The sequence below is a fragment of the Cydia strobilella genome, chromosome 5 (assembly GCF_947568885.1).
Source record: "Cydia strobilella chromosome 5, ilCydStro3.1, whole genome shotgun sequence".
NCBI classification, from domain to species: domain Eukaryota; kingdom Metazoa; phylum Arthropoda; class Insecta; order Lepidoptera; family Tortricidae; genus Cydia; species Cydia strobilella.
In genome coordinates, this window is record NC_086045.1 from 21,553,010 (window position 1) to 21,580,132 (window position 27,123).

At 37.5% G+C, this 27,123-nt stretch overlaps 1 protein-coding gene across 2 annotated transcripts; it reads right to left on the reverse strand.

Moving 5' to 3' along the window:
- Window positions 1-512: 512 nt before the first annotated feature.
- Window positions 513-27,123, reverse strand: LOC134741615 (transcriptional regulator ovo). 2 transcript variants are annotated; one of them, XM_063674466.1, is made up of 4 exons: window positions 26,739-27,123; window positions 3,531-5,230; window positions 2,764-3,189; window positions 513-2,333 (listed from the first exon to the last, which is right to left on the reverse strand). In XM_063674466.1, exons 1-4 carry the CDS (start codon window positions 26,899-26,901, stop codon window positions 2,148-2,150), a joined length of 2,475 nt encoding a protein of 824 aa, XP_063530536.1. In that variant the 5' UTR covers window positions 26,902-27,123; the 3' UTR covers window positions 513-2,147. The 2 variants fall into 2 exon arrangements, with proteins under 2 accessions (XP_063530536.1, XP_063530537.1); XM_063674467.1 differs by having other exon boundaries at window positions 3,588-5,230; window positions 26,739-27,119.

Genomic DNA, 27,123 nt, shown 5'->3' on the forward strand with positions numbered 1-27,123 from the left:
GCAAGTTTATAAAAAGCTTGTAAAAATTGGTCTAAAAATATCTAAGCATTTAACCATCCCAAAGTCGGTTTCTTATTTTGGGTACGATGTATCCAGCTAGCCTGAAAACATGCTTATTTTCGGTTGCAGTGGGCTTTACTGTCAGAAGGGCTTTTGGGTAACATGCAGTCTCCAAAGATTGGTTGTTCGTTTCCTCGTAGATTCATATACGTTACATGCTAAATCGCGGGCGAAGTTGTTAGGCGAAAAGGCGTCCTTTGCTTGAGTCGCATTTCAAGTTCGGAAGTCGAGAATTCACGAGTTCCAGTCATTTTTTTCTCGTCTCGAATGAAGCCAAAACTATCGAGCTGTCTCGGGTTTGTGAAATCTCTAGCAGAAACCCTAACTGGAACACCTGTCACAATTCTATAACTTCAGTCAGATGAACGAACGGACACACGGACAGCGGAGGCGGGGATCCAGAGAGCATGAAGGGTGCCAACCGTATTAGATGATCAATAAAACGATAGAAATCAGTATTTAATCTTTATATATTGCTTATCAATATAGAGTAACAAAGAGTATGTTCCTTGAAATAAGAAACAACACGTTGATATTCAATTAAAAATGCTAGTAAATGCAACAGACAAGTATAACAGAGGCATTGCGCTATCACAAACATGCATTCATTTCTAATTATTGATAAGCCAATGTCAAATTCTGATCTATCAAAAACTACAAAATTGTTCAAAATACTATAAATTTCATTATCATTTAAAAATCTCAGTCTAGTCTAATTAGGTATTAGATATTAAGTACTTTATCCTTTAATTTTGTAACTAATATTTATAAATTTAGACATATTTACAAACTTGGTCCCACAAGCTTCGCTGTGAAAGCGCAAATGTATCAATTGAGCATCGTAATCTTTAAGTCGGAAGCGCTCCGTCGAATTTTCGATATAACGACTTGACCTTAACAATATAACAATCGACACATTAAATAACTCAGTTACACAATCACAATAGATAAACTCTCGCACACACACAGGCTCACAGCACAGACTGTAACCAATCAATATTTTAATTTAAATAATATAAATATTTTCTAGAAATGCAATTAAACTTGGTACGACATTTTGTGCTTCGCACGGGAAGTCACTTTCGAATCAAAAAATTCCGATTTCAATAATAAGTACAAAGGACAAACATAACACTTTATAGGTACATACTCGTAAAACTTGTGACATAATTTGTGTTAATGTTTTCAAAGACAATTAGGAGCTAGTATCACTAAAACGAGGAAAGAGATTCCTTATTGTGGAATTAATTCATCAAAAACCATTCTGATTTTCAACGTTCCAAATGAATCGGACAAGAAGTGTCATCCGGTTCATACCTGCTTCATTTCAAGTCAGCGTTGCATTTGCATTAGCACCATACAATATACTTCTCTTTGCAATCACGGCTGATTTGATATGAAGATTACTAACAATTTTTCATATAAAAATTCGTAAATGACTAAAGTTATACTACGATTTAAACTAAATTACACGTAAAAGTTAATCTAATCCCGTACCATCACCAAAGATTGCACATAATACCCGATACTTAAATTTTTTAATTGCAGTCATGCCTGGGCTATTGGCGTTCTCTTTGACTGTTAAAAATTTAGGTATTTTTTGGGAACAGATTTTGAATATTGTTTCCCGGTAAGAAAGAATACAGAAAACACAGTCGTGAAACTGCGGTTGGAAGACGATTGATTTAGGTTAGTCTGTACGCTTAGGACGAACAAAGTTCAAATAATTAGGTTAGAGAAAGATGTAAGTAAGAACAACACGTTCGGCAACGCATCGGTGTCTCCCTGGAGCGCAGTCCCTATATGCGACGGAGACTGCTTCCCACCAGGCGACCCGTCTGCATGTATGTTGTCCTTTCACATAAAAAAAAGTCAATTGAGCTATACAAACACTGGGATTTCCATTGTATACAAACAAAATAGAATTTAGCTAATTAGGGACGGAATAAATTCGTAAAGATACCTTTCAGTCATGCATATTTATAACTCGAATGGTATAGTTATTAGAACACGATGTTTTATTGCCATTTGCTACAGGCGGATAAAGATGTTATTTGAATAATTAGCGTGCAAATGCGCGCATTAATTTAATTATGGACTGGCATTGGTAGCTGTCCTAAGAGTTGGTTGGCGAAAGTAGCATTCGTGAACTTAAAGTGCCTTTTGTCGTAGAACTTGAGGAGCGCCGGGGAGTAGGGGTGCTGCTTCTTGAGGTGCATGTAGTGCTCCTCCGGCTCCGAGGTGGTGTGGCCGCACTCCTCGCACACGTACATCTGGAAAGAGCAGATACAATATTTAATTAAGCAAGTCAACACGTAGATGCCCTTTTGGCACTTTAATGAAATGTAAGGGGTACACCGAGCGGATGCTGCCCTTGCCCGTGTCATGGGACGCACGCAGAGGCAGTACCCGCCAGGGTGTAAGGACTATTGAGAGTTGATGGAATCTAAAATGAAGTAGGTTATTGGGTGAAAGCTATGGACTAAGTACTGAGCTATGGGATAAAAAACGGTTTCCGGCAGACGGTGTCTCGCCCTCACAAGATATTGTAATTTATTATTAACGTAATATTGAAATAACAAACAGTTCACGTTGAAGTTCCAATGAAGGATATTAATTGGTAAAAAATGGTTTATTTAATTAATAGGTACATTAAATCATAGTTTTTTCTTTAACTAGATAGTGTAATAAATTAATATATACCTTAGTTCTTCGCTCCTTGTACGCATATGTGTGTTGAACTCCGTGCACCTTCAAGCAATGAGATTCTAGTGAGCATCTTTGGGTAAACGATTTCTCGCAGAGATTGCACTTGTAAGGTCTGACGCCTGTGTGTGTCCTTGTGTGGCGTTTCAGATCAAAGGTGTCGTTAAAGCCTTTGCCACAGAACGTACATAGATATCTCTTAACATCGGAGTGGCATTTCATATGTCGATTCAAAAGCCTCTGTAAGCTGAAGTTCTTTGAGCAAACTCTGCACACAAACTTAGTTGGGTCGTCCTCACTGACTAATACTTGTTTGTTTTTCTCCTCTTCTCGTTGTCTGGCGTTGGCTTCTGTGGCCAAAGGGTTTTTCACACCGTGACCTCCGTTGATGAACTCCAACGGGAGCTCCGCCGGTAATCCCAACTGTAAAGAAGTTAACACAGCGATTAAATTTTATTTCTCAGGATAAGGACAGCTCAGTATGTTTTATTGTTATCAAAATATGACGCGGTTCGCATTAAAGACGTTAAGAGGAACTTTTTACTCATTATTAAATTATATAGCTGAGCTAAATCAATAGAAGCTGTCCAAAAAAGAAAAAAAAATTGCAATAAGATAAAGCATAAATTGATTCAGGCTCAGCATAATATAACAATGATTTTCATTATCAAACTTCGATGTCGTCTTTCTTTTATAAATATAGAGAGCGACATTGAAGGAGAAAAACGAATCAAAGCTTCGCCTTAAAATCAAGTAATGCTTACCCTGTGTTGCAAAATTTGGACTTTGCTATCGGCGCCAGAGCCTTTCTTGAGACTTACAGCTGCGGCGGGGCTGAGAGCGGAGCTCTCCACGTGGCTGCTGCCGTCCAGCGAGTTGTTGCCGCCGGGCGATGGCAGCGAGACGCCCGTGGGCGAGTCCAGCTCCAGCGGGTGACTGAACGGGAAGCCGGGTGATGACATGATCTGTTGTCTCTGTTGCAGTTGAACGTGAATTTGCAGTTGTTGCATTTGTCCTTCGCTGTGTTGAAGAAGTGCTGGGTTCAGTTGCATTAATAAATCCGGTCGATCTTTAGCGAAGTTGTATGAGGATCCCGCTTCTTGGCTAGCGAACGCCAAATAGTTATTGGCTTTTTCATAATACTGTCTACTTAACGTTACTTGTTCTGCTAATGATTCAATGTCTACAGATGCTGGTGAGATTGATGATGATTCTCGCAGATCAGAGTCAGTGATGGGTTCTACATGATTATTTAGCAGGTTTTCAAAATCTTCTGTCGAATCAGACAAGTTGCCCAAAATACCTTCGTTTGATCCGGGAAACGTTAGTGTGTTAGTAAAGTGGTACGTATCTATGACGTCGTCTCCCATATCAACTACCATAGAGTCATCAAAATTACTTCCATAGTTTCCCATCGCACCCAAATTCTCCATTTTGTTCTCATAATCGATATCTTCATCTTTTAAAGCTAGGCCGTAATTTGCATTTTGCATTAATGAATACTGTTTACTTTGTTCGGGGAAGTTTGTTGTGTTCTCATTACTTTCACAGTCCATGTTAAAGCCATTAATCATATTAAATTCATTTGAGAAGGAACCATTAGCGTTATAAGAGTTCTGGCCGCTCTTCGTGGACGGACCCAGAGTTTCATAAAACGGTGGCAGGCTACCAGTCGGCGGACTGTTTGGGCCATAGTTTGATCGTCCATCGCGGCCGTTCCCACCACTTCCCGAGCCACCGCCAATAGCGCCACCTCCGCCCGATGAAGGAGCAGTACTGCCCCCACCTGAACTGAAATTAGCTGAACCACCGCTATTTTGAGATCCACCGTTAGATCCGCCGCCACTAGTGGATCGACCATGACCTGCAGCAGCACTAATTATTCCGGGGATTTTGTTGGCTGGGCAGTTTCTTAACACTAATGTAGGTCTCGCTAAAATTCCGTTTGCAATTTTAGAACTGCTCGTTCGTCTTTGCTCTCTTATTTTCTTTTCTGTTTCTTCATCTTCCGATTCACCCCGCTTTTTCGCAATAACGTAATCAATAGGTTGGTCCTGTTCTGGTTCTGTTGTTGGAAGTGTCGCTGGAATGCTGACATCTATCAAATCTTTTTTGCCATCGCGGAATTGAGACTGTGAGGGTGTTCTTTGTATTACTGATACTTTTTGACATGTGATATTGTTATCAATACTGGGAGATGGTGAAGTTTCTGGAGAAGGTGAGCTTCTGGAAGGGAGCACAACGTGTTGGCTTTCTAATGGATCCTTTTCCTCTTTAATTAAAGGTTTGTCATCTTTTTTCTTGTCTTCTACAAGGACTGGTGTATATTGTTTTCGTTCTGCTTGTGTGAGAACGTGACCCCTGTGGCTTCCGTATGGGATGTCACCGCCCAAAATAGATGAAACAAATTTTCTTGGTTCTTTATTGCCGCGCTCGATAGATCTTTCCCCGAAAACATCACGATCTGAAATGAAAATAGAAACATTTGTTAAATTTAATGGAGCATAAATATTATAACTAGGGCAACTTTACGCAGACCGACCTAAATATTTAGTCCCACAGTAAGCTCCAATAATAGGGGAGATTAGTCCAAAACCGTGACACGGGGTAAAACCGGGACAAGGCAGTATGGCTTCTTAGATAATTTCAGATTGACGAACGCTTTGGTCACTGCTGTCTGCCATCCTGGTAAGTTTTTCAACAAACGTTGAATGAAGCGCGTGCCGGGGCATGGAAATTAAATAAGAAAAAGATTTTTAATAAATTCCATAGAATTCATCACTATCAATTTGTCGTATGTTGACGTAAGTACAATTTGTATTTTTTATGCAGTTATGCATGTATTAAGGATCAACAAACATTACTTTGATTGTTAATGCATTACGATTTTAAGTCAGCCGATTTTTTAGTTTCTCATAGGTCCGTTCGGGTCAAAACCGGTCGGATAAACCGGTTTTGTATAAGTGACTGTTTTGTATAATACATGGAAAAACGATGCTTGGGTACAAAACTACAAATGTCTCAAGTGAAAAAAATTAGCCCATGAAGGCTGTACTGGTTGGGAACCTGAAGAACTTGACGAAATCCATTGCTATTTTTAGTAAGGGACAAAATCTGGTATAGGATTTGCTATACCCGGTTTTGGACAAGACATAGGGTAAAACCGGACAAAATTGAGATTTAAAAGTTGATTGTTTTTTCCAACTGTTATAATGTAAATAGTGATCTCACTAATTAAATATGTAGTTAATGAAGTCAATTAAACGGATACTAGTAAAGTTCGTAGATTTTTCTACAAATATGGTTTTTATTTAACATTTCCCTTAGCGTCCCGGTTCTATCCCACTTTCCCCTAAATCGGTACAAATATTTGTGTTGAACACACAAATAAATGCCCTTACCGGGATTCGAACCCGGGACCTCCAGTTTCGTAGACAGGGGCAGACTAGTATTGACTCATGACTCATGACGAAAAAAATATTTTGAAAATCCATTTAACTTGTTAGTATTTATGAAATAAAACTATGAAAATGGATTATATCGCGTATATTGAATTTATAATACATCCTGACGTTTCAAACCCTTTTCAGCGACACACACAGCTGTACAGCTTTGTATAACTAGCCTTATGTACCGATTTTGCATGTACAACCAGTCTTAAGTTTATAGTTTATGATGTTTAATTATTTTTGTATGTGGGTATTTTTTACTTTGTAGCTGTTGATCTGTCGCCCATTGACCACGAACGCTGTAAAGGGTTCGAAATGTCGGTATGTATTATAAATTTAATATACGCGATATAATCCGTTTTCATTGTTTTATTTCATGAGTAACTATCGCGGTAACCGAAGACATTTTGTTAGTATTTATACAATATTATACATTTAATTTAATATAATGTCCTCGGATTGTAACTAATGTATGCATGTTGCGTCGGAGACATGAGACCTCGTTGACGTCACTGGTATGTACCATAACGGTAACATTCGCCTCCGCATACACACCCACCGTAGTTGTTTATGTGTGTGTCGCATCATTGTAATTGGCGCGTCAGTGACAAATCCAATCTCGACCCAAATCTGCCAACCATTGACGCCAGACCTGGCCATTCACTGCTTCCTGTCAGTCACTACTTTTGTGCTCAAATACCTAACATAAATCGCATATGCATATGCATACCTTTCGGTTTTATATGGCAATAATGGTACAATAACTTTTTTATATATTTTTATTATTTAGATTGTTTAGGACTTTAAGGAGGCGATGAGGCATTTTTTCATCTTTTTTCTTATTTAGAATTTTTAGGACTTCAAAGAGGCCATGAGGCTTTTTTTCATCTTTTTTCTTATTTAGAATTTTTAGGACTTCAAGGAGGCGATGAGGCTTTTTTTCATCTTGACCCTTAAAGGATATCATTTTCTACAATTGTATCATTTTTTATATGGCAATAATGGCACAATAACTTTTTTTTTCTTATTTAGATTTTTTAGGACTTTAAGGAGGCGATGAGGCATTTTTTCATCTTTTTTCTTATTTCGAATTTTTAGGACTTCAAAGAGGCCATGAGGCTTTTTTTCATCTTTTTTCTTATTTAGAATTTTTAGGACTTCAAGGAGGCGATGAGGCTTTTTTTCATCTTGACCCTTAAAGGGTATCATTTTCTACAATTGTATCATTTAATAATTATGAATATCATCTCACGTAATCGTATGTGTATTGTGTACCTACATAAAATTAAAAACAGTTGCAGACATTATATTTCATTAACAGTTCACTAAAACAGGACAAATTGAATAGTAATTTTGAAACATAATTGCGCTTAATGAATTTCTAAAAAGAGATTTGTAGCAAAAATGCGTCAGTGAAAGTCCCAAGGTTGGCTTAAACGAGTTCCCTTGTCCTTTCTCGGCTTTTGTTGATTCAAGGACGAAGCCTGCATTGTTGGGACTCTTTTTTGTGCGTGGCCCGTAATTGTATGCGTCTAGGCAGCGAGGCGTGACGGGTCCCGAGTCCTGAGCATAGCGTACCATATTTTTGTTGCGCGATATTTCACCATAAGAAGCTTTGTGTAAAGACACGGACGAGGTTTATAGCAGTACTTAAGGCGCACAAATGTGCACGTAAATATTGTATGTTTGATTTGAAATATGCGTCTTACTCGGGACGAGTGGACGATGGTTTCTCGGAAACTGTTGACAGTCGTTTTCGATGATCAGAATCAACAAAACGGAACAGGTTAAGCAGCAATTGAAGGACTATCTATGTTTAAATAATATTATTAAATATGTATATTCTTCTAGGTGATGATTATTATAGAAATAAATTACTATAGCTATTATAGAATAGAGGATAGGCATGTTTATAATTAGATAATTACGTAAATTTATTTGATTGATATTTAAACAAACATACATTGTATCATTTGTATCTAAGTAGACATAATAAACGTTGAATTAGTCAAACACAAAACTGTGTTCGCGTCTTGTTTGTCGACATACCCAAAACCCAAAAGTTAAGGGCTGTAAAGGTTAATTTTCTTATTTAACCCTTATATGATAAGTATGATAAAATCATTACCTATACATGCCCACAAGCTGTTAGCTATTGCCCACAGGAGAGAAAACTCGTGTGTTCGTCAGAACTGTACCTGCAGTTTTCTCTCATGTGGATAAGGGTAAAATAAGAAAATTAACCTTTATAGCCCTTAGCTTTTGGGTATGTCTACAGGAAAGACGCGAACACAGTTTTGTGTTTGACCCAAATGAACGTTTTTGGGGAGTACCTGCTACTTAGAATCCGTGTAAGCTAACTTTGTACCGACGTGAACAGAACGAAGTGCGGAGTGTCATTATGTACGCCATGTTTTCATGAGAGCGTTGAGAAGTGTGTGTGGTGTGAGATTACAAGATAGAATTAGGAACAGTGTGATAAGGGAAAAGTGTGGACTGAACGAAGATGTAGTGACAAAAATTGAGAAAGGTATGTTGAGATGGTTTGGACACGTGGAAAGAATGAGTGAAAGAAGGCTAACAAAGAGAGTGTATAAGGGAGAGGTAGAAACGGGAGTTGGAAGGGGCAGACCTCGGCGGACTTTCTCTGATCAGATCGGGGAAGTCCTGAAGAAAGGCCAGGTCAAGAGCACCCTAAACCGGCGAGCGTGTATGAGGAATGTTATGAAAGTGAAGGAAGCGAAAGAGGTATGTCAGGATCGCAGCAAGTGGAAATCCGTGGTCTCTGCCTACCCCTCCGGGAAATAGGCGTGATTATATGTATGTATGTTTTCATAGAAATTTGACGTTAATGAAGACATTTACACACTTTGTCATTGCGAATGCCATGTAGTTACCTTGATCCGGCTCTAACATCTTTATGTAGTGCAATTTATTGACAATAAAATCATTTAATTTAACTATAAGTATTAATTTTATAATCTACATTACTTATTACACTTTTATTTAAGGGGATCCCATGCCCCAATGACCTTCGATTTGAATCCCTTAGTTTTCTAATGTTTTTTGTAGCTTATCATATTATCAGCAACGGATTTTAGCAATATAGTATCCCATATTTACTTCAAAGTTCATTGTTTTCGAAATATTAGGCATCAAAGTTGAACAATTTTAGGCCAAAAAACTGGTTTTCTGGCCATAACATTTGTGTTAATTAGTTTAAAATTAAAACCTTAGACACATTTTTAGAGACGTCTAAGACGAACCCAAGTATGTAGATTTCGTATAAGTAAGATTTTTCACAGCAATCGAGATACGAAAAAAGTGTTTTTTTAGACAATGTTTAAGACAATCATAAATAAATAAGTATTCATTTTTTTCACAATCCGGTAGACAAAAATGGAGATAAAAGATTGAAGAACCGATTGTCTTATAATTCTATATGTAGTGCAAAAGTAGGAGATACGATTCAAAACTTGTCAAAAATCGATGAAAACCTCAGGTAGCCCCTTAATAATCTTTAAATTAATCTATAAATAATATAAATATGCATACTAGTATACATACATAAATGTAGGTAACCAAGTAAGTACCTTCGTACTGTAAATAGCAGCATGCAAATGTAGGTTGGCAAGAAAAAATGTCCCGCCCAAGACCAAGTCGACAGGTTTGGAATATAAAATCCACTTCAAAAGGAGTGGAATGCTGTATATATTATTTATGGATATACGCCTTTTCGGATTTCAGCATAATGTATGTGACATTATAAGTGAGTTATACTTATGTAAAACCGTTCTTAAATAAAGGCGATATGTTTTTATTTTGTGATTTACGGTAAATACGTTTTTAGAATAGGTCAAGCCAGACAAGTTAAATTAATATTCAAGGTTACTTTATACGGTTGGTATTCTAGACTTTATTTTATCTCAATTAAATCAATTAAGTAATTACCCAGGACATTAGTTTTTTTTACTGAGTGCGGAGGATTGAATCCAAAAAAACTACCGACCATTTTACCTACCTGGCGGGCTTTCAATATGCTAACGTTTATAATTTAATTGTTTGTTTATGTTTTTATTTTCTATATATTTTTTTATTTATATATATATTATATTTTATATAATTTGATTAATTAACATACAAAATATATACTTCTTAATCTTATTTGATTAATTTAATAGCCGTTTAAAATATTTTTACACAATTCGATGCCTAACTAGTCAACAAATGACAATATGGCGGACTAATGTCTGAAATGTTACACAATTTTCAATCATGGCTGAATGCGGACGGGTCCGTACCTTCGATGCTTAACTAGTCAACAAATGACAATATGGCGGACGAACGTCTGAAATGTCACTGTATTTAAGAATTATTTCGCTTAAAATTTACTTTTTTCTATTTCATTGATGAAAAACATTGTGTGTAACACCGGGGGTGAGAATATTGTTACTCGAGTCTTTAATTCACTCCAGCGTGCGGCTGTCGTGAATATATAGACTCGTGCAATATTTCACTTACCCCCTCGCTCGTTGCACAATAAACTAATGCTTCGTAGTTAAGGCCGTTCCATCGGTTTGCTGCTGTCACTGTCACATATCGCAAGAAAGAACGGGAACCATAATGCACGCCAAGTGTCAATTTTGATCGAAGTTTGTCGATTTTTATTTATTTTAAAAACGTTACCTTACAATATCGAAATTCGAAAGCTATGAAATTACTATTTAAGTTAAGATTGTTTTTTCTTCTTTTTTTGTTTATAGTATCACATAATAAATAACCGAGTAAAGTTGGATTAAAAGTCCGAGTTGGAGGTTACTTTAGGAATTAATTGTATCGAGCAAAGTGTCATAATTCGTGTATCGGAAGCTATGTTGTTAAAGATATTATAGTCAAGAAGTACATATATTTTTTCCACGTCTACTAATATCAACGCCTCTTAGAAAAACATGATCATGTAAGGAGATTTTTCGCCTTCTGGCTTAGGGAACCGCCTTAAGTTTTACCTTGGCGTGAAATATTTAACCCTCTCTTTATTGTAACATAAATGGTCGTGTGTTCGCTGTAAATAATTATTTAGGTACCTACACGTAATAAAATCATCTGGGCTTTGTTTTAAATAAGTCCCAAAGCAAGTGAACAACATGTGTCTTTTGTACTATGCAGGGCTCGGAACCGGTATTTTTTAAAAACCCCGAAATAGCCCAATATTTTGAATTTTTTTATGCTCATTACGTAGGACTGAATCATGTATTTAGGAAACAATTTTGCATTATTAAAACGTCCCATTAAAAATGAAATTATGAACAGAAGAACGAAAAAGAACGTAATAATACCGGTATTTTTGTATGGAGCAAATACCGGTTTCCGACCCCTGGTACTATGTTCGCGGTTGTATTGTATCGCATATATTTATGTACCTATATTTTTCTGTACATCATTCTAAAACTTTACGCATTGGCCATGTTATGCTAACCTTATCACAATTCGTATGCATCGTCTTCGTTTGCCCCGTACGGGGTCGAACTGCGTCGAAGTGACGGATGATAATTTTTTCGGTCTTAGCTGTACCCTGTACCGTAACAATGAGACAATAAATTACAACAGTCACATAGACATAATCACAATACGTACGAATTTTATAAACTGAAATAGAAAACGGAATAAAAAAAGAACATAAAATAATTTGATTTATATTTCTACCCTAGTTGGACGTACTTACGAACGAATTTTATATCAACTGCCGTTATATACTAGTTTAATTTACTTAGCTTTTTATTTCTGTAAGAACCTGTGTGGGTTTATTACGTCCCAACAAAGAGCGACTGATAAGTGCCGTCATCCTGCATTCTACGCTAAACACCCGCCATCTTGGGCAGTTATTAGCACTACAATTCCGAACTTCTTTGTTAATCGGTCTCAGTATGGCGAAGCGTTACGCATAAACTCATTCCTACCTTTAATCTATTTAAAAGTTGTGCGGTTTTTTATTCTAAAACGGTAAGTCAAGGCCCCGTAATTGCCATGACCATAATATATCTATTAGTACCTACGGTTTCCTGCTGAGGAACAGCGCAACCTTGGAGTGCTCGTTATTTGGCCATTAAACACAGCCTTCTTTGCAACACTTTTGGCAATAATTAGTGCATCTTGGTTAGATCTCTGTACGAATTCATAAACTATCGGGCTCGTGTAAATTAGAACCAATTTTTAGATAATATAATAACAGAGCGTAGAAACTTTTTTTTTAAATAATTTCTGCTTCGTTTGAACATTGGCAAATAGCAAACGTATTTGACTGTGATATCGAGGACTCCATCCAAATATAATTGTTTAAATAATAATTTCGTCATTAGTGAGTCGGCCGTTTTGGCCAATACATGAACGTAGGCTTAAAACATTCTTCTTATAGCTGATACCATTATATTGGCGGTAAAGTGTTCGCGTTGCTAGTAATTATCCAGACATTAATCACTAACGAAATGTTATTCTAATCGTTACGTTGAAGTGATTAATTGCGACCTGTCTGACGTACAGCACAATGTTACAATTAAAATGCAGAGCATAAAGTACTCTTGTCCGAAACCTTCGAGGGCGTCACGTTTTTATGGAGAATGATCGATTGTCTAATCTGAATCATAATATTTAGCTATAAGATTCTGTATAAAATGCGTTATGTGAACCTACATACATTTTATTCATCTGTAGACGGACAATGAAGCGGCAGTTAAACTAGCCTGGGGCTGTATTCTTTCTTGAACTAGCGAGCCACCGAGCTGCGAGCGGACTAGCATGTCCTTGCGGCGAGGTTATTGGACGCTGTTAGCATTTAACGCATTAAATAAAACATAAAACAGCTATGAAGACCCGCTCCGGACGGCCGGTAAATAAAATTCCGTTGAAGCCTTTTTTCCATAAGTACCGATAGCACACGGTACCGCGGGAGCGTTCGAGAGGATCGATCCAAGACAAAAGGTCGTTCCGAAGGACATTTTTTGTCTCGAATTTTATAGCGCCCTGGTTTCGGTCACATGTGGAGACTGCTCTTACCAGATGTGGAGTCCACACGTGGCCGACCGCTGCGAAATATTGTGTAATACAACCGTGGGTTTATGCGAAATTACAGTTAACAAATAAGGCTTAGCGGAAAATTATGTATGTTTCCTTTAGTGTAATTTATGCTGTAACATGAGTGTCTGACATTGAAAGAACAAAAGGCTTTTCTATTTGCAACAAAATTGCTTAAAGACCGTTCACGCATGCATTGCCTGGCTAGAGTGGCTAGGAGGCGACGCCCGAAGCGCCTAATATGCCTCATACGGAGCATAGTTAAGTACAAGCCGCGGAACCTGTGCGGTAAAAAATGCTGGTTCCATTTGTATCTGCCGTCTCATTAAACGAACGGTCACAAAAACTGTTAAAAAACCTTTATTATTATTTTGTACACGATGTGAATCACAACCAGATTTGGCCAGGGTTAATAACCCAAATGTGTTTAGCGAATGTTCAAGGTTAGGCTGCCGAATAATTCAAATAGTAGAAAAAACCGGCCGCCCACAAGGAGGCCTTCCGCGCCGGTTTGTTTTCGATCACGGCCGCTCTATGGAGGAAACTTGAATTTTATTACGGCTTTATCCGTTAAGACCGTTACCGTTATTTGAATTTTGGAATGACGGAAATAATAACCATGTGGTTTATGGAAAATGTATCATAAATCATAACAAAAATAATGTACTATGTCCATACTTACTCGTGGGTACATAAACGTACCCTAACCGCGTCAGTTAGCCCTTAATCATGCTAATTCTATATATAACCATCGCTGAAATATAACTGCTATTATGTATAAGCATAGAGTAACTTATACTAGAGCGGTACTGTCATAGTAAATTTTGTAACCCCAGTAAATTCACTGCCATCTGTCGACACACTTTAAAACTAAAATTGAAGATTTGTAATAATACGATAAAATGTATTTAAATATAGATAAATGATTTTTTTATTTGCATTAATTATTTTGATGATTTTGACCCATGTTCTTTCACTGATATGCGTTAAAATTGTTAAATAACAAACGAAACCGTCAACGCCATCTATACGACTGTAGGCCAAAACTAGTAGCGCCCCCTGAACGAGAATCAAATTTTCTTGATTTTCGAGGCACGTTTTTTCCTTAGACTGTATCCATCTATTACGGAGTTATATCTATCTTTGGTATAAGCATTCCTGGCAGGGTTTCCTTTCAATTCAAAGCAAACTACTATAGGTACTTATCGTACTGTACAATGCTTACTAATATAATTCGTAATTGACTAATTACAGAGGAATGACACTAATTTCATTCGCCGGTTTCAATATCTACAGTATTATCTACTTATAAATCTGCTATACGGATGTTGGTAAAGAATTTTTCAAGAACTTGGTCTCATAAAGCGTAGGTATATCCGCACTACAGACGTCCTCAGCGTGCCTACTTGTGGGCGGTCTCTTTAAGGTTTCAATGGAACCCAAATTGCTCCAAAATACACGAAATGATTATCTTTTATAGCTGCACGACACAACAATGGCAGAGATGACCTTACGCTCGCGACGTGTAACCATGTAGGCTCTATTTGTGATATTTCCTATAAAAAGGAACCTTATTGTCGACGGCGTTTACGCCATTATTAACGATGCTCCGATATAAATACAATGCCGCGCGACGCTGTGTGCGGCGTAAGCGCCATCGACAATAAGGTCCCTTTTCATAGAAAATGCCCCATTTTATTTTATTTTATTCTGAATCGCTACTTATCGCAATTTATTGCATTCCATTTAAATATACCATTCGTCTTTATTTAATTGAATATTTCCTATTATACTTTTTTATTTATTTGTTAAAAATTGAAGAAACGAAAGCTTATTTTGACAGCGTTCATTTTGAGTAGATAAACCTGAGTGGACCTCGATGGTCCGTAATGGTATCCGATAACAAAGCTTTCTGTTCCAAGACAAATATCAATAATCACAGGGCTACATTACCGAGGTAGACGAAATCAACGTATTTAGTACCATACAGCCATTGCCATTCAAAAGGTTGGTTTCGTTCAGTCCGAAAAAATAAAGCTGAACATAAACAGCGTCTCCAGTATATTAAATTATTTCAAATCGGGTCACTCACGTATTATTAAGTCGAATAGCTCGACATGTTTCGGTCCAATTTACGAGGACCGTCTTCACGGAGCACGACACGTCTTCACTGGTCGAGGGCGCGCCGTGTGCTCCGTGAAGACGGCCCTCGTAAATTGGACCGAAACATGTCGAGCTATTCGACTTAATAATACGTGAGTGACCCGGTTTAAAATAATTTAATATATTTGTCTCACGGGAGTTTTATAGTTAAAAAAGCGTCTCCTGTTTTTAAAGACGTAACTTAATCATACATTAATAGTGAGACTAATCTTGTGTACCTATCCCGTTTGACTGTCGTGTACCGATCAAAAGTAGTCGTGTACTCGTGTACTAATAGTTCCCGTTAGCGTCATACAGCAAGCAACGTAAATTGTAAAAGTGGCGTTCGGGAAGATTTTATAATATCAATCACGCGAACATCGCGTTTTATTGTTTCCGCAATATAAACGATTGGCTCCCCCCCCCTCCCCCCCTTTCCTCCGTCCTCTCCCCGGTGACGCCGTCCAGTCACTACGTGCATAGAGTAACTTATACTAGAGCGGTACTGTCATAGTAAATTTTGTTGTAACCCCAGTAAATTCACTGCCATCTGTCGACACACTTTAAAACTAAAAATGAAGGTTTGTAAAAATACGATAAAATGTATTTAAATATGGATAAATGATTTTTTTTATTTGCATTAATTATTTTTATGATTTTGACCCATGTTCTTTCACTGATATGCGTTAAAATTGTTAAATAACAAACGAAACCGTCAACGCCATCAATACGACAGTAGGCCAAAGCTAGTAGCGCCCTCTGAACAAGAATCAAATTTTCTTGATTTTCGAGGCACGTTTTTTTCTTAGACTGTATCCATCTATTACGGAGTTATATCTATCTTTGCTACGTGGTAATGATGGTGACATTAAGAAAACGCTCATACAGTTATTATTGCGGTTTATGGCCTCTTTATCTATTTGTTTAGAATACCAGAGCAAGAAGCATTGTATCTACCTTTTCAGGTCGGCTAATTGATGATTTGCTTGACCAAAATGGCGTGGAGATTATAGTAATGGCTCAGGATTTATGTCAGAACCGTGACGTCTCGGTATCATTATTTAAAACACGTTTGGTTCTAAACTACATAAACATTTCGTAAATATGTTTTAAGATACCGCACTTCCGCACTATAAACTACTATTATGTATTATATTACACTTACAGTGAGTCAACATAGATCATAATGGCTAAGTCCCCGGCAAGCTCGGCTCTCCATACAAACGTAGCGCTCTCATTTTAAAACGACTAGCTATATTGCTCTGAACTGTACTTACAATAGGATAAGGTATATCTAGGTCTGTTATTAGTTTTTAAGTTTTTTATACAAAACTAATTTTTGCTCCATTTCGTTTGTTTTATATGTATACCTCATGTCATTGTATGTGTAAAATTTTAAAATGAGAACGAAACTCCGTTTGTATGGGAAGGTGAAATTTAGCTAAGCTTGCCGGAGATAATTTTCACGTAACTCGCCATCGGCAGGGTATTCATCCTCACATCCTAGCACCTAAATGGTCGCGTACTGTGCGGTTTAAGAGGAATTTCCCGCGGACGCTCCGGCTGTGGAATGAGCTCCCTGCCGAGGTTTTCCCGAGGGGCTACAGTATGGGGTTCTTCAAAAAAGGAGTGTACAGGTTTTTAAAGGGTCGGCAACGCGCGTGTAATATCTCTGGTGTTGCAGGCGTCCATCTACGGTAACTGCTTACCATCAGGCGGGCCGAATGCCTGATTGCCACCAACGTGGTATAAAAAAAACTACGCCTAGCTTTGCTGACAAGGCGAAGGCGAGGTGCGAGTATCAGCAGATGTGTTGGCTAAAACGGGCGATTGGCAATTAGAGGCCGGTCCCGCATCTCGGGCAGCCTAGGGCGCTCCGACCCCGACCGGTGTTCCTAGAACACTCGTTATTGCAAAAACGAAATAGCAATGGCATGCTATCGACCGTGCACCTCTAGATCGGATGTTGACACTTCAAAACAAATTTCCTGTAAAGCAACCATCCCCGAATGAAGTATTTTCTCATAGTCGAACATATTTAAGCTTACGTGTATGTAAATGTTAAGCACACATGTGTACATGTTGCAAAAAAGTATTAAACGAAGATTTACAGCTTTTGCAAAAAACAACATAGTCTTAATACTCTTTGAGAAGCGGCGGCTTGCATTTCATTGCGCCGGATCTTCCCACCATTTCGTAGCAAAGTAATTTTAATCGAGATCTAATTACCTACTTGCTAGTGTGATTGAAATATTACTTCAACGAGACTATTAGGTATTCAATTCACTATAAATAGAGACTTTTTTTGATTTAATTTACTTACTTTTATATAGATAGATAGGTCATTTATTTATATTAAAAAATTACATGTCTTTTTTGCAAATGCTCATTCTATAGGTACTATTTATACATGATTTAATAGTACACAAATAAATAAATAAATAATAATAAATGCCATCGCAATTTAGCGCGGCAATGCTACCAGGTATCTACCTAACTACCTTACCATCCGGCGCCGAGCTAGCTCCCATTTTTTACTTGTAAATATATGTAGATAATTTTCATAATAATAATAATATGTAAATGTTACATTAGATTCGTCAGATTCGTGTCACCGTCAACATCCCGACTGTGTTACTTTTATAAATGTAATATTCTATATAAATTTAAGACTTAATTTTTATTCCGTGTATTTTGGTTACTCGGTAATCTTAATGAAACGCAAAAATAAAAAGGTAGGCGCAACACAATGGACCGGGCTACAATAGCGCAGACGGCCACATGGTGGAACCGTTTTTTTCTTCGAAGATGCAGATTTTTTACTGTTCGTAAATGGCAAGTGGCAACATGGTAGCGATAAGCATTGTTGCCAGCAATATTATAGTTTATTACCAGTAGATTGTAGGGCGCTTGTTTATTTAAGTGCAAAAACCGTAAGTGCGAGTCGGACTCGCCCACCGAGGGTTCCGTACTTTTTAGTATTTGTTGTTATAGCGGCAACAGAAATACATCATCTGTGAAAATTTGATAGTAGCTATAATTTGATGATAGCTAGTATCATGGTTATTGAGATACAGCCTGGTGACAGACAGACCGATAGACGGACAGACGAGTCTTAGTAATAGGGTCCCGTTTTTACCATTTGGGTACGGAACCCTAAAAACTATGTTGTATAGGTAACATTTTGTTTCTGGCACAGTCTGGCGTGGCTTTAATTTATGTTTTCTGGAAGGTGTTTACGTGAATTTCTACAATGCATTCGAATATGATGGGTGTATAGGTGGTTTTCGGAATCACCCGACATTCTGAAGTAGGTGTTCCGTGTCCCAAATTACCCGAAAACATCTTTACTTTATCTTTACTTGACTTCAAATATTTCATCTGTGGCATCGGAGATTGACAGTTGGAAAAACATGTAAAACTGAAAACTGTATAGCCGCACCAGCAATGCTGCAGCAGTCGCCACCAGAATGTTACCTTAACCTCTGTAGTAAGCTTTGAGATGATATGTGCCGTTCTCAACCAAAAGTATTGTCGGTCGGCGCTATTTCCATATAGCTTCAATTTGAAATCAACCTTATCGACTAGCGATAATGTGGTACCTTTTGGTATACACGGTGGCTAAAAAATAAGTGTACTCCCGTTGCCAGGGAGGTTTTGGGGTTATACTGAGCAATTTTTACTATGGGATCAACCCCGAAATCGCGAAAAAAAAAATTGACTGTTTCATACATTTTGGCTGGTCCATTTTCTATAGGAGGGTAATTTTTTATTCGAGATTTCGTGGCTGGTCCCATAGTAAAAGTTGCTCAGTATAATCCTAAAACCTCCCTGGCAACGGGAATGAACTTATTTTTAGCCACCCAAATTCAAAACCATTACGTACGGGATTATCACAAAGCAATTTTTACATTGACTGCGTCTTTGCGTTTCTTATTACCCACTCGTCATTCCAGAATCTATGCTACTACCTATGTATAATGGAGGAGTAAGATAACAAGTTCATCGTTTGCCTAAACAAATCAGCGAAGATGACGTATAGTATTTTCAAACTCGATGGGTACGGTGACAGATCTCATTTCCATATAATTTATAACCTAAAAACGTAAAATTTCGCAAAATTGTACTGAGATGACACGACAGCGCAGCGTAAACATCGAGTTTGAAAAATACTATAATACGCGATTGACGGCAATTACTTTCAATAACATTCTAATATTAATGTCCCTGTAATGACTTTAAAACAAGTTAAATTCTTTCACTGTATGTAATTAAAAACGGCTAAAAGCTACATTTGAATTGTTGGAGTAGTAGATATGTACATACATGCATATAATTTGATGATACTTTTGAATGCATTCGATGTTTAGAGTTAGACCAAGATAAGTCTGCAACGATTTTGATAGCACACGCTGTGCAAGCTTTATTAAACAAGACCAAGTGCGGGTAGTTGGAAAAACTCGCGCGTCTAGAAGATGTTGATGTCAACTTTAGCCAGGCTTCTCCGAGACCACGGGGACAACGCCGTCCTCGAAACTTCGGAGGTAAATTTAATACTTATTTTACGCGAAGTCCCGTCGTTGTGAAAAATAAGTTTTATTTATACTAGTCGTAATTTCATAGAAGTTTGACGTTTAAAATAACACTTGCACTGCGTGTGCTATCACAATAGTTGCAGACTTATCTTGGTCTAACTCTAGCAACCCGTTGAAGTCTTTTGTATTGACGCTAACGATAAAACATTGTCACCAATCTGTATGCTTGTCATATTTCGTTTGATTCATTATTAAGGCCGTTCCATCGGTTTGCCGCTGTCACTGTCACATTTCGCAAGAAAGAACGGGAAAGAATATGCGCGCCAAGTGTCAATTTTGATCGAATTTTGACGATTTTTATTTATTTTAAAAACGTTACCTTACAATATCGAAATTAGCTAGCAAGCATTAGTTAGCTATGAAATTACTATTTAAGTTAAGATTGTTTTTTCTTCCTTTTTTTATTTATAGTATAACATAATAAATAACCGAGTAAAGTTTGATTAAAAGTCCGAGTTAGAGGTTACTTTGGGAATTAATTGTATCGAGCGAAGTGTCATAGTTCGTGTATCGGAAGCTATGTTATAATATAGTCAAGAACTACATATATTTTTTTCACGTCTACGAATATCAACGCCTCTTAGAAAAACATGATCATAAAAGGAGATTTTTCGCCTTCTGGCTCAGGGAACCGCCTTAATTCCCGTTAAACATGGCCCAAAAGGAGGTCATATTTTAAAAATGAATTTATATTGATTAAAACGATTAAGTCCCGGCAAGCGCGGTTCTCCATACAAACGTAGTTACGCTCTCATTTTAAAACGACTAGCTAGATTGCTCTGAAACTTTGTATTTACAATTAGATAAGGTATATCTAGGTCAGTAATTAATTAATTTAGCTTTGGATATAATAAAAAAATACAGCGAATTTAATTTTTTCATACAAAACCTGTTTTTGCTCTATTTCGTTTGTTTTATATACTAGAGCTATATAAACTAATTACAGACCTAGATATACCTCATGTCATTGTATGTGCAAAGTTTCGTTACAATCCAACACGTAGTTTTAAAATGAGAACGAAACTCCGTTTGTATGGGAAGGTGAAATTCGGCCGAGCTTGCCGGGGACTTTAAGTATTATTTATACATTTATTTACAAAATAAGAAGTAGAGTCCGCCCCTCACATCGGCCCCTATGCACTTGTGCCACCTTTGTATGTCGCCCCTTAGCCACAGGTGTCTCCTCACCTGTATTTGCGATAAGTTCATTTCGTTCATCCCTATTTCGCCCTTTAGCCTGTATAATGTCACGCAGATGCACCGACCGGCTCCCTATGATGAAGCGTACTGGCCAATTCGAGTTTTAGTTATTCGATCTGGTTCCGATATGATACTGTCAGTGTCAAAGGTGACATTTCTTCAACCAAAAACGTCACTTGACACTGACAGATCAGTATCATATTGGAATCAGATTTAATAACGAAAACACGAATTGGCCTGGTAGTTTGTAAGAACTTCATAAGTATGGAGTTTTCGTTTTTGCGTAGGGAACGTCTTATTGCTAAGCGTAAAAAAAAACAAGACCAAAGGAACGATAATTAAGTAAGCAAAAATAGACTTTCAGTTAACGAATGAGATGGGTTCTCGACGTATATGCAAGGATAAATTCGTTCCTTTTGTTGCTTTTTTATTTATTTATTATAAACTGATCGGCGATTGGCCCTAGTCACACCTGATGCAAAGTGAAGACAGGGCCTAAGATGGCTTACGGTTTATCTAGTTGGTAAACTTGTTATAGAAAGACGTAACGATAAAATAGTGCAATTTCAAGTTGTCTGGCAAAAAAGAGTAGAAATTAAAAGGTGGCAACACCGTAGTGTCGTCCCGTTTTTCTTAAATTAATTTGAAAGGGACCACACTACAGTGTTGCCACTTTTTAATTTCTACTCTTTTTTGCCAGAGAATTTAGGAAAATTATAATTTTTACATTATTTTATTTTTGTTTTTACAGCGACTGAACGTTGGATGTACTGATAAGAAATAAAACTTTTGCATGACATATTAAATATACTAAACCGGGTTACTCACGTTTATAAAGTCGATGATTGCTCGACATGTTTCGACATGTTGGTGTCTGCGTCGCACCAACGCGTGCGCTGTGTGAAAATGCTCCTCGTTATGGAGCGAAACATGTCGAGCAATCATGTGACCCGGTTTAATATATTTAATAAATATTTATATTTACATTTTACATTAATTACTTATATCCTATTCATATATTATTTTTACTTTAGTTTAATTTCGCTTCATTGTAAAGGGGCCCACTGACTATCAGTCCGCCGGACGATATCGGCCTGTCAGTTAGAACAAAAATTTGATAGTTCCGAACAACCGACAGGCCGATATCGTCCGGCGGACTGATAGTCAGTGGGCCCCTTTATGGAGTAAGTACAATCAAAGATAGATATAACTCCGTAATAGATGGATACAGCCTAAGGAAAAAACGTGCCTCGAAAATCAAGAAAATTTGATTCTCGTTCAGAGGGCGCTACTAGTTTTGGCCTACAGTCGTATAGATGGCGTTGACGGTTTCGTTTGTTATTTAACAATTTTAACGCATATCAGTGAAAAAACATGGGTCAAAATCATAAAAATAATTAATGCATATAAAAAAAAAACATTTATCTATATTTAAATACATTCTATAGTATTTTTATAAATCTTCATTTTTAGTTTTAAAGTGTGTCGACAGATGGCAGTGAATTTACTGGGGTTACAAAATTTACTATGACAGTACCGCTCTAGTATCAGTTACTCTATGGTACAATCCTGTTACTTATCTATGTATGTATACATATTTGTTCTCGCCGAGTAGAATCTATGAAATTAGACATTAACGTAACAATAACAAGCGTTATTTCAAGACGCATGAATGAATCAAGCTAACCAATAAGTGAAAATGTCGTACGTGTGTGAAGTTAATTAGATTAAAATGGCGGGGATTGTGACTAACCTAAATACAAAGCGGGTGCACCGGAAGTGCCGCCATTGTCCAGCAATCATTGACACCTCCGACATCATCCGGTCAATTCCGGTCTCGTACCGGCATCGGCAGTGTGATCGTTGCCGATGCCGCGTATGTTATTGGGGGCTTTGACTGGTTGGTACAGTCAAATCAGAATTGAGGATTGAGGGGGGATTTACAGGGTGACCAGCCATTGGACAAACTCTGAAATCCCACGTTAATATTTTTTTAATTAGAACGAAAGGTTAAAAAAATATATTTTTTCAAACAAAAGTTATTTCCAATAATCGACAACAAAAAGAAACATGCTATTGATCATTGGCAGTGCTTTTGACAATTTGTTTGAAAATATGCGGCGATTATGGACGGTATAGAAAGGACGACAATCTCTTATGGCAAAACTATTGCAAAAGTGACCAGCTTTCAGCTCGCTGTTAATAATAGTTCCTAATCTCTCCGGTGGCGCTAGTTAGGCTCTGGGACATGAGTATAACATGAACCATAATATAAGGCAACAAATAACCCGACCAAATTACGTAGGTTGTTTTTGGTAGTATTTCGGTGTATGGTGGCGCCGCCTAATTACTGTTTTTTGATGGACACTTTTCATACATAGAGATTTGGCTCCTTTATATAGTCTCCATGGCGGCGATGATGGTATTTGTCAAAAGTCAGAATCTTATTAGTGTCATCAAAAAAAGGTCGAAGAAGGTTTCATACTATTTATGACCTCATGAGCTACTAACACATACAGGCTGCTCCGAAGTAAAAAATCGTAATTTGTTCATTTCTTCGTAACCGCTACACCGGTTGTTATGATACTTTGTATACTGGTTCTAAATACCCTAATGCATATGTACATTTCGGCTTTGTCCAATGGCTAGGGACAACTTGTATATCTCGAGGAAGAGGTGTAGGGTTAGAGCCGGTGTAGCTTTATATGACGTTCATAACCGCATTGTAAAATGCCTACTTGATAATAAACTATCTATGAAATAATGCGTTAACTTAAGGCCGTTCCATCGGTTCGCCGCTGTCACTGTCGCATTTCGCAAGAAAGAACGGGAAAGATCATGCGCGCCAACTGTCAATTTTGATCGATTTTTATTTATTTTAAAAACGTTACTTTACAATATCGAAATTCGAAAGCTATGAAATTACTATTTAAGTTCAGATTGTTTTTCTTCATTTTTTGTTTATAGTATCACATGATAAATAACCGAGTAAAGTTTGATTAAAAGTCCGAGTTAGAGGTTACTTTGGGAATTAATTGTATCGAGCGAAGTGTTATAATTCGTGTATCGGAAGCTATGTTATTACAGATAATATAGTCAAGAACTACATATATTTTTTTCACGTCTACGAATATCAACGCCTCTTAGAAAAAACATGATCATATGAGGAGATTTTTCGCCTTCTGGCTCAGGGAACCGCCTTAACACTTGCAATGCTTGGGCTACCATTATCGCTGGCAACTCAGCTTGGTCTGACTCTACATAATTATTTCTCTATGGTAAATAAGACAAAACTTAGAAGAGTGTTAGTGTACACTTACATAAGAAAAAGAAACATTGTCCATTGTTTGGGACACTAAAAGCTTTTACATGGTTATCAAAGGAACCCATTATCTTTTTAGGCTGTCATTAGTAATACGCCCGTTGTTATAGGATTAAGTAATAGGAGAATAAAGTTTTAGGTACCTGAAGGACAGTCGGGATTATTAGCACATTAGCAGCAATGCGTTATAAAAAGTTCGTGGTGATTTTTATGTTATTTTAAACACTCCCAGCCAAATTATGACTCAACATTACTTTAGACCACACCAGGGGCCCATTTCTCGACCGGTATTAGGCTAATATTACTAGTGTGTTGTCATGGCAACCCATACGATTTGACAGTTCGTGGACTAATAATATTAGTCTTATATCGTTCGAGAAATGGGCCCCAGCTGGTAAAGACACTTGATTGTTCAAAAACTGATAAGAAAGTTTTATTTTATTCACATGTGAGGCAAAGTAATCAAATGCAAATTTTAAGTTGTTTTCTTATGTTTGCTGGTAGAATTGACTTTTAAATGATGATTTTGAATTATAAATATTTAATAACATTCATTTTGAATTGATTTCGTTTGATTTTGTTTGATATTTTACAGTTAGTATTTTCCTTGTGTTGGTGTGGTGAAAAATTTTGTGTTTCACTCGGGTGCAAAATTTGTTAAACCCTCGTGCTTTGAAACCCTCGCAACGCTCAAAATTCAATTTTTCGAACGAATTTCAATTTTGGAACCTTTCGCTCGCTTGGGTATCAATATTAATATTAGCACGAGAGGTTAAACAAAAACTTTGCCCCCTTGTAAAACAAATAACTATTTTTCATAAGGAGCAGGTGGCGTATTCTGATTGTAAAAACAGGTTATGAATTGTTTTTCAACCAAAAATGTCACTTTCGACATCTGACAAATCATATCGAAACCAAATCCGACGTTAGCATTAGCACGGACGCATTTTTATCGCTTGTCACCGTGCCTGTCACGTTCTAAGTTCTAACAAGTACCTATGACAGGATCTAGCAAAAGTAAGTAACAGGTATAGTGACAGGCGATAAAATGCAACCATGCTGCCACCGCAGATCAAATTCATAACCTGTTATTACAATCAGAATAAGCCTCTAGGATACGGGAAGATACGGTTCTTCAAGAATTGATTTAAGTAATAACATGCAAATGCCTCGCTAAGTTTTCGACGTCACAATCGTCACATATTAGTTCATCATCGTCTTCGACATCATCATCAATCAGCTGTAGATGGTCAAAAGGGTAGGTATCAAATTGACAAAACTTATCTATCATAAAAAACCTTTAAATTACATTATCAGGATGTTTGTAGGTGGTTTCAATGTCGTCTAAAATAGCAACAGTCTATAGATCACGAAGTGTCATGTCCCGTGCAAACGATAGCTTCAGATTTTAACATGTCATTGAGAATAAACATAGTGTGGAAATGCGAAAAAATACGACAGTTAAGAGTGATTCACTCGGACCGTTAACGGGGCGGAGGCACGATTGTTTGTGTTCAAAGTTACGTCAATTTATAATATAATTATAATTCCAACTGTAGGTATGTATCATTAACTTATACCGACTTGTTTTACATTAGTAACGGTTCTCCTATAGTATAGTATACGTTAAATAATTTGTTCCGATGCCGGTGGGTGAGCCTTACGTAAGTACTTAGAAGTACCAATACTACCTACTTAGAAATTTTGTTTTATCCCTGCTTAACATTCTAAGAATGAATAAAAATTTTGAATGTTTCCAACCCGCAACAGTTCTAAACTAAATCATCCCACGTAAGATGACAATGCCAGATTGGGATCGCGCTAATTCTGTTCTCAGGTAGTTTCGGTAAAAACACGGATAAGACGGTAGGCAGACGAAATCGATTGGGAATGTGTCTGAAGTCTGAACTTGTTCTTGCTAAGGAGCTCATACCTACCCAAATATCTACCTATATCTAAATAAATTCCTGTGAAAGCGACCCGTTTGAAGTCAGCATTGAATTAAAATACAATAGGCAGCAGACGGATGAGGTCAGTGTCAAAAATGATGATAAAGTAACAGCCACAGCCAGGAAATAAGAGTTCTAATACAATAACCACGAATTGAATAATTTATAAAACGATAGCCATATGCAGATAGTCTGGCTGGAGCGATGAATGGACGCATTATGTGGGCGACGGCTTGTGGAGACTTACCACCGCAATAGTTGTCCTTTTTGGAGAGGAGAGCGATGGGGCCGTCATCGAGCGGCGAGCCGGGACATAGCGAGTCCGCCTTACTCGCGAGCAGCTCCTGACCTTCCTGCAACCCCAGTTGCTGGTCATGCATCCGCTTCTTGATAAGGAAGATCTTCGGCATCTTGGCGTTTTAATAAACACTGCACTCAATCCTTAAATTATTCTAGATCACTAAGTCTGTAAGTTCACCCCGCCGAAGCGTCAAAACGAGTTTGCATTGTACACACTTGCAAGTTTCTTTGGGTTTGTTTATTTGGTGCGTCGCAGCTGTGCGCCGGCGCACGTTCAGTACCGTTGGCCGATGCAAGAGGACTGAGCGAACGCCAGTGTGTGCGGTGCCCGC